The sequence below is a fragment of the Chrysoperla carnea genome, chromosome 2 (genome assembly GCF_905475395.1).
Source record: "Chrysoperla carnea chromosome 2, inChrCarn1.1, whole genome shotgun sequence".
NCBI classification, from domain to species: Eukaryota; Metazoa; Arthropoda; class Insecta; order Neuroptera; family Chrysopidae; genus Chrysoperla; species Chrysoperla carnea.
The window spans coordinates 16,841,697-16,861,790 of NC_058338.1; the positions used below are offsets into that span (position 1 = coordinate 16,841,697).

A 20,094-nucleotide genomic window follows, 5' to 3' on the forward strand; every position below is an offset into this window, starting at 1 on the left:
AAAATGATGTAGGTATTAGAATTCAATAATAACAGTTAAAAGATGGTGGTGTGAGTATACGGATTTTTTTTCCAAAGGTGTGATACTTAAGGCAAGCTTCTAGATGTTTTTCAGATTGATTATGTTTTTTTGCGGTCGTAGAAAAATTATGATCATTGTTGTAACCGGTATCGTTCAAGATGGTTTTATTGTTGGCAAATAGTAGACAAGGGAAACGAAACAACCGATTGCTTTGTTTGCAACCTGTCAAATTTTTATTAAATTCAGTTCAAATGGAAAATTTTTAATTTTTTATAATTTTAAATGCTGCAATAAAAATGGGAAATCGGGTCAAATCTACCCACTAAAAAATAAAAACTCTTATCTTTTTTTTGTTTTTAAAGCCATTGGCAGTTTGTTAAAGCCATTGGCAAAAAATCCAAAAAATCTTAGATGCAAAAAACCATTGCGTTTCTGAATTATTGAACTTTTCTGACACTTAATTCTTTTTCATGAAATTCTTTCGCTTGGTAGTCAAAAAATAATATATTTTTGCTTCTTCATTTACATCTTGTTAACATGGAAATATTTTTCTGAAACATTTTGTATACAAATTTATTAAAAATTATTGCGTCAAAAAAATAATTTAAATTTATTTATTTATTTATCATAGAAATTTCTAAACTAAGTTTAATAGAATCATTTCATTGAAAATCTTAAAACACAGTTAATGAGTTTTAATTTATTTAAAATTTAATACAAATTCAAGTTGCATATACCGGATGGCTTGGGACAATGCTCTACCATGTTAAATACACCTCAAAATGTGTATATTTAAGGTAGATGTTGCATTCTTTCTTTCATCATTCACAACAAATCAATATGCAATCGTTATCAATGTGAATTCATTGTAGAACTTTGTTAAATGCGAATCTCCAAGCTATCGAGGTCTCCTTCCCCGAAATTTCTACGCCAATCAAAATGATGTGAAATTCAGATTAGATAAATTGCTTTTTTCATAAACGACTCGATTACTGTATTACTTTTTTGCAATTTTTAATAATCGGAACCATATTGGTATCTGAAATACATTTTGAAAAGCGATTTACCACTGAAATTGTATTCTTGTAAATTATATCAGTTCTGTATGATTCGTGATATCTCTGATATACGTGATAGCTGTCCCAACCTTTTAGAGACATCTTGCGCAATATTTTTGAGATGAATATGATAAAACAAAATGAATATTACTTGATAATTAATATTTTGTATAGATGAGAGGATGTTGTAATGAGAAAGTATTAATTATAATAATTGTCTATTTACATTAAATGTAATGTTAATTAGCCTCTATTCATTTTATGCTTATTATTTTCAAATTTTACCTCTATGTACAAATAACTAGCTGTACCCTTTCACGCTTCGCTGTGGCACATTATGATTCCATGAAAATAGATAAGAAGTTTAACAGCTTGTAAATTTTATAAAATTTGACAACCTCCCGATAAAAGAGTTCAGATTGTTCATCCCCACTTCCATTCCACTCCCTTGCGTCGGGGGTTATAGTTATGTAGGTAATGTACACGTCATGCTCTTTTATTCGATACCTCACTTGCGTATATTTGAAAATAATTAATTGTTCATACCACTTCCCTCTCCATAACCCACTTGTGCTGAGTGTAAAAATAGATAAAAACCATCCTCTAAGCGAGTTGTATATCGTGTAAAAATTTGAGCTGAATCGATGCAGAACTATTTGAGTTTTTGAAGCATACACAAACCAATATAACATTTTTATATAATAAATAAACGAAGAATTTGACTCAGGAAATGGTGTAAAAAGAGTTTTAGTAATTTCACATCATTATGAGCTTACGGTCTAAGTTTAAAATCACACCATATACTTTAGCATTTGAATGGTCTGGTAATTGCTAAGACTCTTTCCTCTTTATTGGGGAAAATTGTAGTAAAATATAAAATCCTTCAATTACAATGTCAAACTTCTACAATGATAAACTAAGGTATATTTACTTTATAAGCATACTATTTCGTAGCTGGGAATTCCCAAATCAATCAAAATTTATAAATAAATAAAAAAAATAATACATTTTGGAGAATATAAATTTAGATTAATATGCCAAGGAATAATAATTATGAGTCACGCCAATAGTAGAGTGATTTTAATGGTTAATTACAATTTCGTGAATTGTTTTACCTGTAAATATATATAAAAATAAAATAATTTTCCTCTAAATGGATTTTTTTAATTATTTAACAAAAACAAAAACTATTTTTAATTTTATTACGATTTTCATCTTAATGTATTTTACTATCTTATCTAAAGTCAATAAATAAATGTCTACCGTATAAAACAAATAGAAATATTTTTATTACGATTATATTATTAAAGATTTAGAATGAATGTCAAGGACCTACAAACATTTTCTAATTATTTATGCAGAATCAATCATGTGATTAATTAATTGACTATTTTATAGTTTTTAAAGCTATGAATCATATTTATACTTTAACAACTAGGCTAACAGGTACAAGGAAAGCATTTATTGAAAATATTATTGGGTTTTTTTGAAGACCAAATGTTGATGAACTTGATTATATAAAAAAATAATACATATTATACACACAGTTACGGTACCCGTGTGAATAAAAATTTTTTGTGTCAATAAAAATAGCTTAGCTTTTGTGTAAGAAAATTCTTGAAGATAGGGAGCATTTTTTACGAGAGAATACAGAAAAATTTTGACTACATAGACAAGCTAAAAATTGATATTCGGTTTTTATTTGATCAGGAACATCATCGAATGAAAAATCGTTTTGTCAGAATTTCGAAAAAACATATTGTCCCATGTAATCAGAGCATCTGAAACTTTATATTTGCGAGAACTATGCTTCTTATTGCGTATATGGTCTATGGGACTAGATAATAAAAGTGCCCGACCGACTATTTTTTCATAGTTTCTTCTAGTTCTTCTAGTTCTTCTAGTTCTTGAAATTTTAATAGCATTCTCAATGAATCATAGTTCTTACCGGGTGTCCCACGATATCTCTCACCTTTTTTTTTTAATTTAATTATCTTTCTATTAAAATAACACATATAATCCAATGTTTATCAAGTTTAAGCTAACCTGCGCAATAAAATTCTAGGATTCAAGGCAGAGATCGTCCCATTTACTCGAATTTACATAAAAGAATCAGTTGTAGGCTACACATAAGTAAAAGCTATGCAAAACTTTCTTTGCTTATGAAAATGTATGCTGATGGGCAACCAGGTTAATATTTTTGTACTAAATGCATTCTTTTTTTGCAAGAATTTCCAGAAACAAAAGTTGTTTTATGTTTAAATTATTGCCCTTTTGTTATTGATATTATGTCCATCGAAAATGTAAACTTTCAATGGGAAAAAAAACAACTGATCATAAATACCAATAGTTTTTTCTTTTTATCTATGTGATTAAACAGACATATATAAGATAATCTAGATCGTTAATTTTCACCTACTCCGCGTAATTGTTCTTCAATGAGACACAGTTTTAAACATTTGAAATTGAAAGAGTTCCAATAAGCGAATGTAATCATATTTTGACAACAATTACAGGTTAAACATATTTAATATAGAATTGACACTGAATGAAACTGAAAAATTTTTTAGATAGTGAGTGACGAAGTTTTATCTAAGCATAATTTTTACTCTATTATTTATAATTATTTTCAAATTGGTATCCAAGTTAAAAATAAATAAAAAAATTTCATTATGTAAATTGTTTCAGTGTTTTCTTTTGTTATCTACAAAATGGCTCTTAAAAAAAACGATTACTTTACCTAATAAATTTACTGGATGTAAATAAGTTAACTGTATTATTTTAATTCATAAATTGAATTGATTGAAATTTCAGGTCTTTTATGAAACACAAATAGTTCTAGTCAATTTTTCTACAGTGCATGTTTAGACTAGTTAAACCAAAATGCAATGCATAGGCCCGGATTTAGAAATTTGCCGTCCCTAAGCAGTTGAGCAAACGAATGGGTTTAGAAATACAAAATAAGAGTACGCTACTTAAAAATTTTATCGTTGAAAAAATTAAAAAAGTGACGACAAATATCTGCTTCTTAGTTAACGGCCGAAGTCAAACGTTGTTTACTCGTAACCGAAGCTTACTCTTTTCACAATTTTTTTAGCCATTTCTATGTCATTACCGTATTTTACCGGAATCTTACGTGTTCTACTTACAAAAATATTTCCTTCAAAAAGGCTCCATTTGTTTATTTATTATGTAATCTGTAGGTATTTCCTGCTATGAGTGGAATGTAATGTCAATTTGTAAACTTAGAATTCTTTCTGATTTGATGCATGGCAAATTACACAGACATCAGTCACCAATACGTTCCACGCGGGGAAGTAATTTCAAACCCGTTTAAAAAAAATGTGCTGTGGTTTGTATTGTAAAAAAAACTGGCATTAGTATTCGAGTTTGATTACTCCAATAAGAATGCATAAACACACCTGGAAAATATAAGATATTAAAAAAACGCAGTTAAAAGAAAACAAAACAAAAACTAACATAAGTACAATCTAGTGTAGAAAGTGTGATTTTTCTCATGGGGTATGAAAATACATGAACTAATAATTATGCCATGGAAAAACGAGTAGAATAATCTATAAAGTTAGCGGGGAGTATTCTACTCATACATGACTGTGTTACACTGAGACAAAGAAAAACAAAACTTTATGCTGATGTAAATTTGTTAATTACAACATCATCTGGTAACGTCATTTCTTTACGAAATTAACACGCTATTATTATTTTTTGTATTCGTAGAGAAACAAAACACTAGCTTAAGCTCATAAAAATACCAAAAATGGTATTTATGTTTCAGCAAATAGCAATTGTACTTCTTTTGGTCAATAAACTATTATATCAAAAATGGTGTTTAATATTTGGACCACGAGAGTTACATAATTATAATTTGGACGCTAATAAATAATAATGTGTCAACCAACAATTGTGAAATTGTTAACCAACACGTAATTTCTTATCAGCATTCATTTATGTTATAGCAAGCAACTGCCCAGTTGTGTTCTTTAAATCTTATTTTTGATTTTCCACGAAACAATATGAAGTCTTTATAATCAGAGTCATCATATTTCAAACACGAATGTCTCTTTCAAAATTGAAGTCATTACGGACGTCACAAGAAAGATTTCTTAATGTGTGACACCTCATACTCTTGACGTCTTGAAAATTCAGCAAGAACTTCTTAAACAGCTCTTAAGGATGTATGAGCATGGTAGTGGGGGCACAAATTTAAAAATAGATATTTTCAATTTTGATGATAAATTTGTATTATTACTTGACGATATAAGACGAAAAGTAAGAATAAAATTTTTCGATATCTGGCTTAATTTTCAAAATATCGAAAATTGAAAATTTTGTTTAATTATTAAGCTTTCGATATTTCGAAAACCAAGACACATATCGAAAAATTTTATTCTTATTTTTCGTCTACATTCATGAAGTTATAACAAAATTCATCATCAAAGTTGAAAATTAGATAAAAATAATTTCAACCCTTAATCTACCCTGCTCTTACATCCCTTATATGGACGGTGACACTTAGTTTTTTTCTTTTCTAATTCATTGCTAATATGTTTACTTTCTATCAAAAAGTTTTTTTTAAAATTTGTTTTCATTCATTCCAAATGAAAATTATCAAAAACTTCCAAAATATGTCGTTTTTTGAGATTCCTCCATAAGAGCCAATGTATTTTATATCGATTTTTAATGACTTTTTTTTTTAAAAATTTGCACGGATACCTAAGCTGAAATTTTAACCACATATTCTTTGAGTAAAAGACTACCTACAAACAAATTTTGAGCATTAAATCAAACATTGTTGTCATGCTCATACATCCTTAATTATCTCTTTTTTAAAAGGAGGTCCTATAGACGTTCTACTGAAGACATGAAAAAATATATTTTTTTCAAATCATTCTGTCTTGGATGTTTGCTGAATTATTTATAAAATTTTAATTATTTGTCAACTCTACACGAAATAACAATATTTGCATAGACCACAATGTTTTTATAAAAATCGTAAAATTATATTATATTTAGAATTGAATGGACTTGTATCTAAGCTACAAGTTTAATTAAAACTGTCGTTATTTTATGGAAAAGTACTACCTCACTTTTAAGGTTAATAACAATGACCTTTTTGACCGAAATTTTCCATTCAGTTTTGAGTTACGTAACGGAAATTTTTCAAAAATTTTTCCATTTTTGACGTCAAATTGAATAATATTTATAAAAGAGATTAAAATAACCGATAGATTTAAGAGAATCATGTGACTTCTCCTAAATCTATCCAAAAGAATTAAAATTTTGCGATTATATAAAAGTGAATACATATTGCATTATTTTTATTGTCTTCTCTTTCGAAAAGATTGTTCGTAATTGATTTCATTGTTAACATATAGAAACTTTTAACACGTTGCAGTTTGGTTTTTTCGATTTAGTTTTTTGGGGTAAGTTTTAATGGAAATATAATTTATGTTCTTTATTATTTCAAACTTATACATTTGATGAATCGTTTATCATGCAGCAGAATAATTATTACAATTTAAATTAATTTGGGGATTACCCAATGACTAAGTTTAATATTTATTATGTTTAATTTTCTGGTTTATCATTTTGATATACTGTATTGGTAAAGATTAACGTCTTAAGTTTTCATTCGATTCATTTCATTGTTTCATTTAATTTTAGAAACTTTTTGATCTTCTATAAGGAACATGCATTTTGCCGAAATGAACTAGTATTATTAGATGGCGCTTTCTTCATATAAAATTGGCATATATAGATTACAATCAGAGAAAGGCATTAAATAGCTTTTGTAATACGTCCAACTTCATGCACCTCTTTTTCTTGAAAGGTGTTTCTCAAATCTTCATAAACACTAGGATATTCTTGTCAAAACTTTATCGGTTGAAAATGCTTGATGTCGGGTAAAATGATAATGTCTTCTCGGGTAACTCTAGCCTCTAGGAAACTCTAGGCCCTCAAGGACGGCGCACTTGAAGTCCTATAAAGTAGGGCGCAGAGGATTTTATTACGATATTCTTTTTTTGTTTATGATTATTTCCTGTTAATAAACAAAATAATAAACAAAAAAAGGAATGTCGCAATACCATCTTCGGCTCCCTTGATCTTCTCCATGCCGTTCCCATGTTGCCTTGGAAGCATCGAGTTACCTGGAGGCAATGACCTGTAGTAACTGTTGAGATTAGTGGCAAATAAGAAAGCTAATAGTGTTTTTGAAGGATGTCATTAGCCATCGAGTCAAAAGTTTCGGAACCAAACATTTGATACTTGACTTCTCATAGCCATTTTATTAGTCATTCATAAAGAAAAGCGATTTCCCGTATAAGAATGGTTAAAGTTTCAATTGAAGTTCAAGCTTATCTGGAAAATAGTTTTTCTTTATACATTTTTTTTCCATCAATGAATATTTAAGAGGATTCTTAAAAAAATTATAAATTTTCACGCCAATCAAAAATTAGTGCATACCAGCTATAAAAGTATTATTTGTATGTTACTTGTAGCTATTGGGAATTACAGAGCCTTGATCTTGTAACGATTGTATATATAAGTGCACTCTGTTCATATTACTTACTACGTTTACCACAAGTAGTGTGACATTACAGTTAGAAGTAATTTACAAAGATCACCAATCAATATAATAATTGATTTGCTTCATGTATCACACACACTTGTAGTATAGTAATTGTATACTACCAATATAACAAGCAACATTAACATTGACATTCTAATAACATTCTAATCATTATTCTTTGAATTGATCCAATCAAATATTAATTTATTAAAAACAATATTCTAAATTATTCATTTATAAATAAATATATAATTATTATATTCGTTAAAAAACACATGTTTTTGTATAATAATTGAACGTGATGCACAATCATTGCCATCAAATTTATCTTGGAAATTATTTCAACCCCTTTCAGACAGTCAGGATCCTCCAATGTTGTTTTTAATATCTATTTAATAAAAATTTGTAAAGATATTCAGTTTACCTATACTACGTCAAAATAAAGTCATCTTTCACAGAAAACAAGCTAATCAAAACTACTGTGTTCCCAATTCTATCTCGTTCAACAATTCTCATCATGATCATGAGAACATCTACATAGATTGTCTTAGCCATTGATAAGTATTGCTCTAAAAATATAGAACAATTATTTTTCTTTCGAGTTCTAATCCGCTTTAAAATCACAGATGTGATTTTACAGTTCACAGATGTGAACAGAATCGATGATTCTGTTTTTAGTGACAAATTAGTTAGTGTAGGTACTTCAGATTCACTAAAAATTACCAAATAAAAAAACTTTTAACAAAAAGATAACCGACTTCAAAAGAAAAACCTTTCCAAAACAAATTAATATGCACTAAATAGTAAAAAAAACAACGATAATATAATGTAGTTAAAATTATTGTTATTTTTTGAGTCGGTATCATCCAAGCTAATGTAGCAAACTGTTCTGTCAGAGTTGTTTCCTTGGCTGACACCAACTCCAAAAACAGCAATATGTTTAACTACAATTTTTAATAATGTTTAACAATATGTTTATTGTTTAACTACAAAAGTTTTTCTTTTGAAGTCGATTTTCTTTTTTTAAGTTTTTTTATTTAAAAATCAAAAATTATCACTTTGGTTTTTATAAGAAACCTTACAGCTTAATTTTTGGTAGAAAGGTAGAAATCTTAAGTTTCTATATTATTATTATCACATAATTTTTAAATACTTGGTACACATTATCAAATTAAGATTAAATAATGGGTTATTTTACGTCTTTATTTCATATTATAAAACATATTTTTTCAATTGTTAACTGTCGTCAATTAATAATTGACATTATTTAGAAAATAAATTAAAAATTATTATTAGACTGCTCAATATTATGTGCTTATTAAATTTATCTCAATTGATTTGTTTGCGTGTGTTCACTGATTTCAATTAAAGATCCCACATGAAGCCAATTAAATAGTTTATTGGTGGTAATTTAAATCACAACTTTTTTTATACAAATTTTATGTAATTAAAAATATAATATAAAATATGTGATACAAAGTGTTAACAAATTTTAGCATACCAAGCAGATATGTAATTGCACATTTTGATCACAGATGATTAGAATGGGATATCTGAAAAAGTTCTACAGGATTATTCTTCTTAATTTATTTGATACTAGCAGTTATCCGCTCGTGTTGCTGGGCAATTATAACTTTAAAAATCAAAACTACCGCGTTATAACCTTAATTTCTCTTTCCCCCTTTTTTAAAATTTAATGGGCTTTAGTTTTTGTGCGGATCCTTTTTTTGAAAATAGAAAACAGCATATGATACTTCCTGGAAATGTAGCATTCTACAGTTTAAAGAATTTTTTTGATCTAACTTAATTTTTATTTGTTTTAGAATTAAAAGAGCTTGAAATGAAGGATTCATTATCAATCATTAAATCCGAAAGTTACTTATCGAGAGTATCAATATCTTTGTCAACCAAAGATAAAATACAGCAAAAAAGAAATACATTTTGCAGATATTTACCACAATGTTTAGCTGTATTATCAGGTATTTTTTATTGCCAGGCAAAAAATATTTGTATTCAAAATATAATAGTCAATAGTACTTAAATATACTTTTTCTGCTTGCAGCCTCATTAGCCTTCTTCAGCCGTGGCTTACATCAAGGATGGACGTCGCCTGCATTGCCTAAGCTATTAACAAATGGCACTGAAACAAATTCATATTTTCAAATTACTACCGAAGAAGGATCTTGGATTGTTACCTTATACTCAGGGAGTATATCCATTGGAGCTCCGGTTGCAGCGTTTTTAATCTTTACTGTCGGTCGAAAAACAACAATTTTATTTTCAGCAGTACCACATCTCATGTCACTTCTACTAATTGCCTTTGCTGGATCAGTGGAATACTTATATGTAGCACGAGTTTTAGCTGGTTTTTCTGAGGGAGTTGCAAATATTGCAGTGCCTGCGTACGTGGGTGAAATTGCAGATTCTAATATTCGTGGTGTTTTATCATGCGTATACACAGTATTGTCAATAAGTGGATTACTTTTGATAAACATTATTGGATCTTATACAACAATATTCCAAACTTCCATGATTTGCTCAGTATTTCCAATATTATTAATTCTTACGTTCTTTTGGATGCCAGAATCACCGTACTTCCATTTAATGCAAAATAATTCGAAATCAGCTGAAAAATGCTTACAGCAATTACGAGGAACGAAAAATGTTAAAACTGAATTGGTAGAAATAACTCACGCTGTCGAGAAACAAATGTTGAATGCTGGAACATTTACTGATTTATTTACAATTCGTAGCAATCGTCGAGCTCTGCAATTAGCTATCGCACTAGAAACAATTCAACAACTCAGTGGGATTACAGCAATTCTATCTTATGCCCAAATTATTTTCATTGAATCTGGCCAGAAAATGTCGTCAGAAATGTCATCAATTATTTTAATGTCCGTTCAATTGGTCATGTCAATGATTGGAGCAAGTGTTGTAGATCGTCTAGGTCGTAGACCATTATTAATGTTTTCATGTTTTGGATGTTTCTTAGCATTATTTTTCGAAGGATTATATTTCTATTTCCAATACATCGAATATCAGTATATAGATAATTTATTTTGGCTTCCACTAGTAGCCTTAATTTCTTACTTTATTGTATATAGTGCCGGTTTAGCAATAATTTTGAATGTTTATGCTGGAGAAATATTCTCAACATCTGTTAAAGGTAAAGCCTTGGGTTTAGTAATGATTTGGTATGGGATATTAGCTTTTTTTGCGTCAAAATTATTTCAAAAATTAGTTGATGATATTGGTATGTTTGTACCATTTTGGATGTATGCCTTTTCCTGTTTATTAGGATTAATATATGCATATCTTTGGGTGCCCGAAACGAAAGGAAAAACATTGGAAGAAATTCAAGATTGGTTAGAAAATAATTAAGCGTTGGTTAATTGATAATTAACCAACCGATTTTGATATTGGAACATATTCTATTTAACAAAAATCGTTTGCCATCGAATTCCAAGGATTATAGTAGAAATCAAAATCCTAAGATTTTTCCTAGAGACAGAAAGCACATTTTACAGTGAAATGATCACAATTTCGAAATTTCAAAACTTAAACCTGTACCTACACAAAAGTAATTTTTCTAAAATTAAGCTCAGAAAAGGCCTCTCATTTTTTAAGATTCTTTAGCTAAATAGTAACAACAGTGGTTCATTATTTATGTAAGAAGAAAACACGGTTATATCATAATCAAAGAAATTATCGAATAAATATGATAAACTTGTAAAGGTTTCGTTTTTGCCATTTTCAAACTAGAATTAAAAAAAAAAGACGCCCGCATCTTTTTTCTTAATAATTTTGAGGCGGTTGCTTTTGTGCAATAGACCTAAAGTTGCGAAAAATGAGTTTTCTCTACCATGTGAAATACGAAAAACTGTGAAGGTTTTCGTTTCAAATAGCTTTTAGGAGTTTTTGGCTTTATCAATTTGGAGGACAACAAAAATATTAATGTTTAATACATTCAGTCTGTGGCGAAATTCAGTATAGGGCCAGTTTTTAGGATTTATTTATTTTTAGTTTTTCATTTTATACATGAACTAAATAAAACTTGTTTTAGTCTACCCTGAAACTTATCAGTATTTTTGTTAAATTTTATTTTTAGGTGAAAATATATCAATTTTTAAGTAGTTTCGGCCAATTTGTAAATATAATTAAAAATATTTTTAAATTTGTTTTTTAATAATAGATTATTAATGAATTTTACCCAAGATTCTTATTTTAATATTATATTTATTTGTATTTTATATAATTTATGTAATTAAATTTTTTATATCTGTAGTAAATTTTTTTTGTAAATAAATTCATTATTATTATGGTTTTTACATAACATGTTTGTATTTTTTTTTTAATAGTAAAATTGCATACAGCACGGTTTCCTCCATGCATTTATAAGAAAGCGTCGCCACAAGACTACCCTGAATCATTCTAAAGTGAAGGAAACATTACATAAAGCACCAAGGACGTAACATTACGGATATGCGTAGGTGGACCTTAAAAGGGTTATGCACGCAAGGAAAAAAATAATAAAAGTGTAAAAATAAACTTTTTATTTTTTTTAACAAATGTACCTACAAATAAATTTCAAATATTATTACCATGACTAATGTTTAGCCTGATTTACAACTCTATATACTCAAAGTAATTGAGTTGATTTTCCGCTTTTTATTATTCGAATGATCAAGGTTTTAAAAATAATTATTATGGCCAAGTTCATTGGATTTTGGTCAGTTTGAAATGAATTCGAGCGAAAAATTCAATAAATTATTAAAGAAAAATATTTGATTTAAAGAAAATGTTCCAAGTATTTGATTTCTAATCTAACTTTCTGAGTTAAATTTTTATGATTTAATAATTTCTAACACAATTTTTCACTGCTTTTATGGTTGTTGTTATTACAATAACTAGAGGTCATAGTAATTGAGAATGTACATAGCCCCCAGAAATATCTTGTCTGAATAAGAGTCTTACTGATTTTATTTTTATTAGTAAAGGCATATATTTAATTTTTTGGTAAAAATAAATGAGAAATATACTTGCATCCGTGTATGGAGATTATTGGAGTGTTTCTCACCAGATTTTTACTTGGAGTAGTTAGTTTTTTCTCTCTTATTAAAAATTTTTTACTCAAAGGAGGAAAATGAACATAGAAAATTAAAAATTTTTTAAACATATTTATTTACACATTTTGTGGAAATACCATAATGATATTTATTAATTTACTAATATACCCATGAAGGGAGTCACTTGTACATAGTTTATGAAATTCCCAGGTTATATTTTAGATTTTGAAGAAAAAGTACGTCAAGGTGATTTTAATGGGATTTTTATTAGAATTAGTAGTTCCTTAAAAATAATTGCTTCCTTCTTTTTTCTAAAATATAAACAATCAATTTATTTAAAATTCCCCAAAAAGCATCAAAAAGCTCATTTGAATACTTATACTTTCTAATTTTGGAATCTCTTGCTCAAAAAATTGTATCCCTCTTTGCTGCTTTGCACGTAGGGTTGTAAGGCTGAGATGTGAGCGTACCAAAGTCGTACGTTTTCGAGATATTTTATTTTTTTTTAGTTTAGGTTAGGTTATATTGGCTGTCCACAAAGGACACACTTAGGCTATAGAGCCCATTGTGATACCATATATGTGTTTTACCACCCTTCCGCTGATAATTTCATTTATCAGCTCCTCAATTTCAGAGGCTGAGTGCACCTTCTTCATACATACTCCATGCACTACCATGCACTTAACCAACTGAGCTACTAGGAGGCCCCCTTTAGAATATAATATTTTTTAACTATGGATACTTCAAATTTATGTCAAAACGAACTTATATTCAAAAATGCAGGCTTCCGTTTTGATGGTAGTTTAAATCTTTATTTTATTGGACTATTTACCTATGTAAAACAATCCCTATTAGTGTTATGGAAGGGGGAAACGCGAGAGCAAGGGAGGTGAAGGATTTAACGCGATGGGCTTTACTTTTAATCCCAGATAAGCGGATGGGTATCCAACTAGTATTCAATAAAAAGTGACTAAAGAAACAATGGCCGGGCTATCGATTTATGACTACTCTATGCCATTCAGGAATGTTGGAAAATTGGAAATCCAGAATTTTGTTAATAATAATGTTTAAAAACTGAATCGTAACTTACCATTGTTAAAAAAAAATTAGCACATTTCCATGGTATATAGAACAATGTTGCTAAAAAAATATTAAATAATCATTGTCAAAAGTGAAAATAATGAATTATTAATTTGTATTTGAAAATATTCAATAAAACAAAAAAAAAAATGAATAATTTTTTTGTGACACACAAAATGAAATGTACAAGAGAGTATTTGACAATTTACGTTTAATTTTTTTGTGAAATTAATTGAAATTAATCGTTTATTTGTATTTTAATATTTCATTTAAAAATTTTTCAATACTCACACAATGAAAATCATGTGTTGAAGAGATGAACTAAGCATACTTGCTTTGCTATCAAACACACTCAACTAATAATAATTGTTCATATTTTCCTCAACATTTGACATTTAAAACAAATGCTTTATTATTTGTTCAGTAATTTCTTTTAATTATTTCAAAATTAGGTATAAAAGTATTGCAGCATTCATTTTAATTTTAGTCGATTATTTTTGAATATCAAAACACAGGCAAACTGCTTAATATACATACACTTAGTAGACTTTATATATGCCTATATATATATTTTATTTTTTAATTTTATTTTTATGGTAACGGTTTTTTAAGCATCGTCTTTTGATTCGATATTTTTAAAGTTGATTAAAACTAGTTTTTTTGTTATAAAATAGATGCAACAGACAGAAAGAATATATTCAAATAATCTATTTATTGTGTGTGAGTTTAACGGCATATTTTAAATATCTTAACTCTTCGTCTAGAAAAGAGTTAAGATTGTTGTCAAACTGAGTTTATATAAAAAAAAAAATTATTTTAATATTATTTTTTTTAAATATTGTGTGTTTTTTAAATTTTGTGAAGTTTGAGTGAAAAATTTAAACCTAAAGGTTAGTAATTTTTTAAAAATTTACGGCGAGTTTTTACGCGGTGCTTGTTTGCAACAAAGAAAAAGAGTTTGATGTGAAATTATGATTCAAAAAATATGTTAATCCTTTCATATCGATTACGAAAAATTTAAAAGTGTTGAAAATTTTTGCTTGCCCTTGCTTGAAAAGAAATAATAAACAAAGGCTATTTTTAAAGCTACACAGCCTTCCAGGTTTATACAAAATGTACAGTGAAAAAAGTATTGTAAGAAAATATGCTCTTAACTTAGTAACAAGAAAATATTTTCTTGAAGCAAGAAAGCTTGCTTTATTTTAATTTTTAAACAGTCAAATACCTATTTTTCTGAATAGGGAATATTCAAGATGTTTTTTTAAAAAATAAAAGCTCATTCATGTAACAAACATCAAGGAAAATTATTTTTCGAATAACTATTAAAACAATCACAAAAGGCATCAAACATGGATTCTTATGAAAAACTTAGTATATAACTTCAAATACCATGCCCGAATCTCTTTAGTTTAATATCTGTCTAACTAGTAGTTTAAATTTATTATATCATGCGTATTTTTCGGTCGATTTTAATTTTAATTTCACTTTTTGCCATATTTTTTACGGTGTTTTCATTTTTCATATTTTGTTAAGATATGCGAAACAATTCATAAATATTGCTTATCTATTGAGATCGTTGACTGTAGAATACCTATATTTACTTGTTATAAGGACATCAACAGGCATAATAAACACGCTTAATACAATCCAATGAACTTTTTATACTGTCTATGTATCCAGTTGTTACAATGGAAGCAGCATAGAGTCTGCGTAATCTTAGCAAATTTGTTGGGATAAAACTTTTTTTTTAAATCGTTAAATTTATTCCTACAGTAAATAAAGCGACTGTGATCATATTAATAATTATAAATTGTTTAAAAAATGTTAAAAAAGAAAAAATAATAATATTAGAAACAATTTGTATTGAATAAACAATTACAATAAACATTCATATGTAACTTCCATATACAGATGAAAATTTATTTGTGAATAGTTGAACCCATTGTACCTACTTTAAACTTGGTTTTTCGTGTTTCTTTAAACGAAAATAAGATGATTGTAGCTTAAAATAATAGATGTAAAATATGCTGATAATTGATTTACAAATTTTTAATATTCGGCAAAAACTCAAAAGGAAAATTTAAACACAAACTAAAATTCGGTCAAAGCTTAGCAAATCAAAAACGAGCTTATCAAAACATATTTGATTTGGTTGTTAGAATATATTTTCTATTAAAGACAACTTTAAAATATTCAAAATAATAAATTATTCTAAACTATGATTCCGAGCAAAATTTGGCCTATTCTGCTAAATAAAAATACGTCACTGATTGTAATCAAACCGAACAAATATGTACAAGATATTTCCTTAAAATAATTTTTTGTAAGAGAACTGTTCATTTCATACAAACAATCTGCTCTAATTGATTTTGAATTAAAATTTATCGCACTATAGGACTGCTTTTGTTCTTAAGTCGTAAATAATGTCATTGAAAAAGTCGTACCATGTTCTAAAAATATTTGAAATTACAAAAATACACATAAAATTATTGGGAAAATCATTTGATCAACATTTTCCTTAAATTTGAGCTACGATAATAAGTATAAAGTGGGTTCCAGTAAACAAATAGATGTATATTAACAAACCATAGTAATTTACTAAAATACTGTTAAAATATATGAAGAAACTGTCTTAAAAAAAAGCCTACTCTTTTATCTGCTTACCTTATTGTCTGTTTGACGTTATTAGTGATTTTGTTATTCTTTTGCATTTGATAAATGTAAATCTAATAATTTGTTTTTTGTTGCAGTTATTTAACTTGATACTTCTAACAAAATGTTAGAAAAATCTATCAACATTGAGAGAAAATTGGAAGAAACGTTGGAAAAATTAGGAAGCATTAAAACTATTGACAAATTTAATAATGAGAAAAAAATTGAAGTAAAGGATAATTATTGGCCGCAATATCTTGCTGTTTTTACAGGTAAATATAAAAATCGAAAATGCATCCGTCAAGAAAAAATTAACCCACGCGTAATGGTTAAATCTATTAAATTAAATAGTTAATTACTTATTGTAAAATTTAGAACTAATTGTTCTGAGACATTTGGAATAGCATTCCTATGATAAAATTTGTATTCCGGCATTTCTATCTAAGAAAAATATTCCTAGGATATTATCATATCCGGTTTAAGCATAAATTATTGATTCATTTGTGAATGACTTAAATTTCAAACATCTGAATTAAAGGTCAAGTACCAAATTTGAATATACGGTTGATTTTTTCAAAACTGGTTTCATTTAAAATTAATATCATTATATCTTTTATAGCGGCTTTATCATATTATAATCGTGGATTACATTCTGCATGGACATCTCCAGCTCTGCCCAAATTACTGACGAATGGCACAGAAATAGATTCATATTTTCCAATTTCAAGTACGGAAGGTTCTTGGATTGTTGTTTCGTATTCGGCAAGCATATCTGTTGGAGCACCATTAGCTGCATATTTAATTCACAGTATTGGACGAAAAAATACAATTCTTCTTACTGCATTTCCAACGCTATTAGCTTTTTTACTAATTGCATTCGCCCCATCCATTGAATGCTTTTACGTAGCACGCATATTAGCTGGTATATCAGAAGGTTTAGCTAATATTGCTTTACCTGTGTATGTTGGTGAAGTTGCACAAGCTAAAATACGAGGTTTTCTTGGATCTATTACCGCAATATTTTTAACGCTTGGATTATTATCCGTAAATGTGATTGGATCATATACAACAATTTTCCAAACATCAATGATATTATCAATATTTCCAATATTATTAATTGGAACATTTTATTGGATGCCCGAGTCACCATATTATTTAATGATGAAAAATGATATTAATTCAGCGGAACAATCATTGATTAAATTACGTGGAACAAAAATGGTACAAGAGGAATTGAAACTGATTCAAGTAACCGTAGAAAAACAAATGGCAAATGAGGGAACATTTAAAGCATTGTTTTGTGTTCGTAGCAATCGACGAGCATTACTATTAGCTTTGGCTATGGAAACAGTATTGCAATTAAGTGGTATTCAAGCGATATTAGCATACACTCAAATTATTTTCATCGAATCCGGAGAACAAATCACATCAGAAATGTCATCAATTTTGTTAATGATCATACAATTAATTGCATCAATTTCCGCCACAAATTTTGTTGATAAATTAGGACGTAAACCATTGTTAATGATTTCTTGCGCCGGATGTGGAATTGCTTTAATGTTTGAAGGTCTTTACTTTTATTTGCAATATATTGGATACGATTGTCTACACAGTTTCAGTTGGGTACCACTTTCTGCCTTAATTCTTTACATAATTGTGTATAGCATGGGCTTAGCAATAATCATTAACATATTATTAGGGGAAATTTTTGCAGCAAATGTTAAGGGTAAAGCAATTGGAATCAATACTATTTTGTATGGAATTTTAGCATTTTTTGTATCAAAATTATTCCAAATAATGACTGATCATGTAGGTATGTTTGTACCATTTTGGATTTATGGTATATTTTCGTTATCGGCGGTAGTTTATATTTATTACTGTGTACCAGAAACCAAAGGAAAAACATTAGATGAAATTGTGGAATGGTTTGAAAAATCGTAATAAATACAACATGTATTTCCTTTTTCAATAATTAAGGGTGTCCCTTTTTATTTAAATATCCAATTTTTAGTATTTTCAAAAAATATTCGACATCCAGTGACTGAAAACTGTTCTTTAAACTAAGAACAGTTGGAATGTATGACATTCTGTACTCTCAAACAGCGACAAATAAAAATTTCGTAAGAGCTGGGAAGTAGCCTCGAAGAAGTTTCAGAGCAAGGCGTTAATTGTACATATAATTTAGAACGATAATTTTTTTAGAAATAAATAGGCAACTTAAAAAATTTTGCTTTGCTTTGAGACTTGATCTCTAACAGCAAATCTGCTCCCAACATATAAATGTGATTTTGAATGTTTATTTGAATACAATGTCATATTCTTGTAAATGCGCAAGTTAGTTAATTTAATAAGTTTGTTAAGTGTTAATTAGATAAGGGTGGCCTTCAGCCACATTTTTTTTTTTATACAATTTACAAACTTCGATTATAGGTAATAAAAACTGTATTTATTTCTTAGTAATAATAAATTAATGAATTTTTTATTTAAACGTGAATTTTGATTGATTTTTTTTCTGGGATTCTTTTTAATTTCCATGTTTTAAAAATATTAATTGGTATAATCCCCATATTAATAATCCGACAAATCCGGTTTACCGGATTATCCGATTGTCTGAATTTAACAAATATGCAAGTTTTTTATGCAAGCTGAAATTAGCATAATATTACTTTCTACTTGAGACGCATTTTATCTTTGTGCAAAATTTTCCAGATAATTAACATAGCATGTTAGTTAAAAAAATTTCTTTGGGTATAAATTTTATACTGAATAAATTTTAATCAGCTTCAATTTACAAAAAACAGATGGATGTTATTTAAAAACAAGTGAAAACAAACAATTTCGATCTTCATTTGTTTTGGTTTTTTGACAATCCTAAGACCATTAATTGAAGTTATTTGCAAATTGTCAACTGGCTATATTTTGGGAGAAAATGGACATCAAAATTTTGTCCTAATTTGCGTCATTAAAAATATTTCAAACAAAAGTAATTTATATTTTATTAAGTTTAAACTTTTGTTTTATCTCTAACGGTTTGTAAGACCCAATTGACTTATTTTCTAAGAGACTCAAATTCTTAACCAATAACGGTTGACTTCCCTATAAGATAATTTAGTTGGAAAGAACAGAACAGTATAACTAATTCGAAAAATATGGATTTAAAAACAAATATAACATAAGCTAATGGATTAAAAGAATTATACTAAGTGCAGAACTTGAAAATGCCTTTGATCCATTTCGAAGTAAGTAAAAAGTAAAATAAGAGATCGAGGGAAACGTCCTTTTCATGCGTAATGTATTCCTTCTTCGAAAAAATGTTTTGAACAAAAGTGGTTGTAGACTTTCTGGAGAAAAACTTTTTAATTTTCCGTATGAGTGTGAGCGACTACATCACTTTTTAGAGAAATGGAAAGCTAATTCCAAGGTCCACAATCAGAAGTTTTTTGTATAAAGTGTTTTTTCTGAAATCATTAATTTTGAGATAATCTATTATATCGTTAATTATCTATAACTTATATGTCCTTGAATCTATCGAGTTTGATAGATAGTTTAAAATTTTAGCTAGAATATGTAGATATAGAAGTTATGATAACATGCTGTACTAATAAACTTTAATCAAACTAAA

General features: G+C 28.0%; 2 protein-coding genes and 1 long non-coding RNA gene across 3 annotated transcripts; 2 read left to right on the forward strand and 1 right to left on the reverse strand.

Annotated features, from left to right (window-relative positions):
- Nucleotides 1-6,439: 6,439 nt before the first annotated feature.
- LOC123292170 (facilitated trehalose transporter Tret1-like) lies at nt 6,440-11,809 on the forward strand. The gene is made up of 3 exons (XM_044872730.1): nt 6,440-6,523; nt 9,495-9,650; nt 9,734-11,809. Exons 2-3 carry the CDS (start codon nt 9,512-9,514, stop codon nt 11,053-11,055), a joined length of 1,461 nt encoding a protein of 486 aa, XP_044728665.1. The 5' UTR covers nt 6,440-6,523; nt 9,495-9,511; the 3' UTR covers nt 11,056-11,809.
- On the reverse strand, nt 9,634-9,935 carry LOC123292171. Its single transcript, XR_006534995.1, has 2 exons — nt 9,867-9,935; nt 9,634-9,811 (listed from the first exon to the last, which is right to left on the reverse strand). It is a non-coding gene; the product is annotated as an uncharacterized LOC123292171 (long non-coding RNA).
- A 2,862-nt stretch (nt 11,810-14,671) lies between the features above and the next one.
- Nucleotides 14,672-18,904, forward strand: LOC123291856 (facilitated trehalose transporter Tret1-like). The gene is made up of 3 exons (XM_044872286.1): nt 14,672-14,710; nt 16,571-16,744; nt 17,092-18,904. The coding sequence occupies exons 2-3, from the start codon at nt 16,597-16,599 to the stop codon at nt 18,411-18,413; spliced, it is 1,470 nt and encodes a 489-aa protein (XP_044728221.1). The 5' UTR covers nt 14,672-14,710; nt 16,571-16,596; the 3' UTR covers nt 18,414-18,904.
- The last annotated feature ends 1,190 nt before the right edge of the window (nt 18,905-20,094 follow it).

Bases quoted from the DNA above. Each gene is read 5' to 3' on its own strand.
- LOC123292170 (XM_044872730.1), top strand. From the start codon at position 9,512: ATGAAGGATTCATTATCAATCATTAAATCCGAAAGTTACTTATCGAGA. The intron at 9,651-9,733 runs GTATTTTTTATT...TTCTGCTTGCAG, and splicing joins ATGTTTAGCTGTATTATCAG to CCTCATTAGCCTTCTTCAGC.
- LOC123291856 (XM_044872286.1), top strand. From the start codon at position 16,597: ATGTTAGAAAAATCTATCAACATTGAGAGAAAATTGGAAGAAACGTTG. The intron at 16,745-17,091 runs GTAAATATAAAA...TATCTTTTATAG, and splicing joins ATATCTTGCTGTTTTTACAG to CGGCTTTATCATATTATAAT.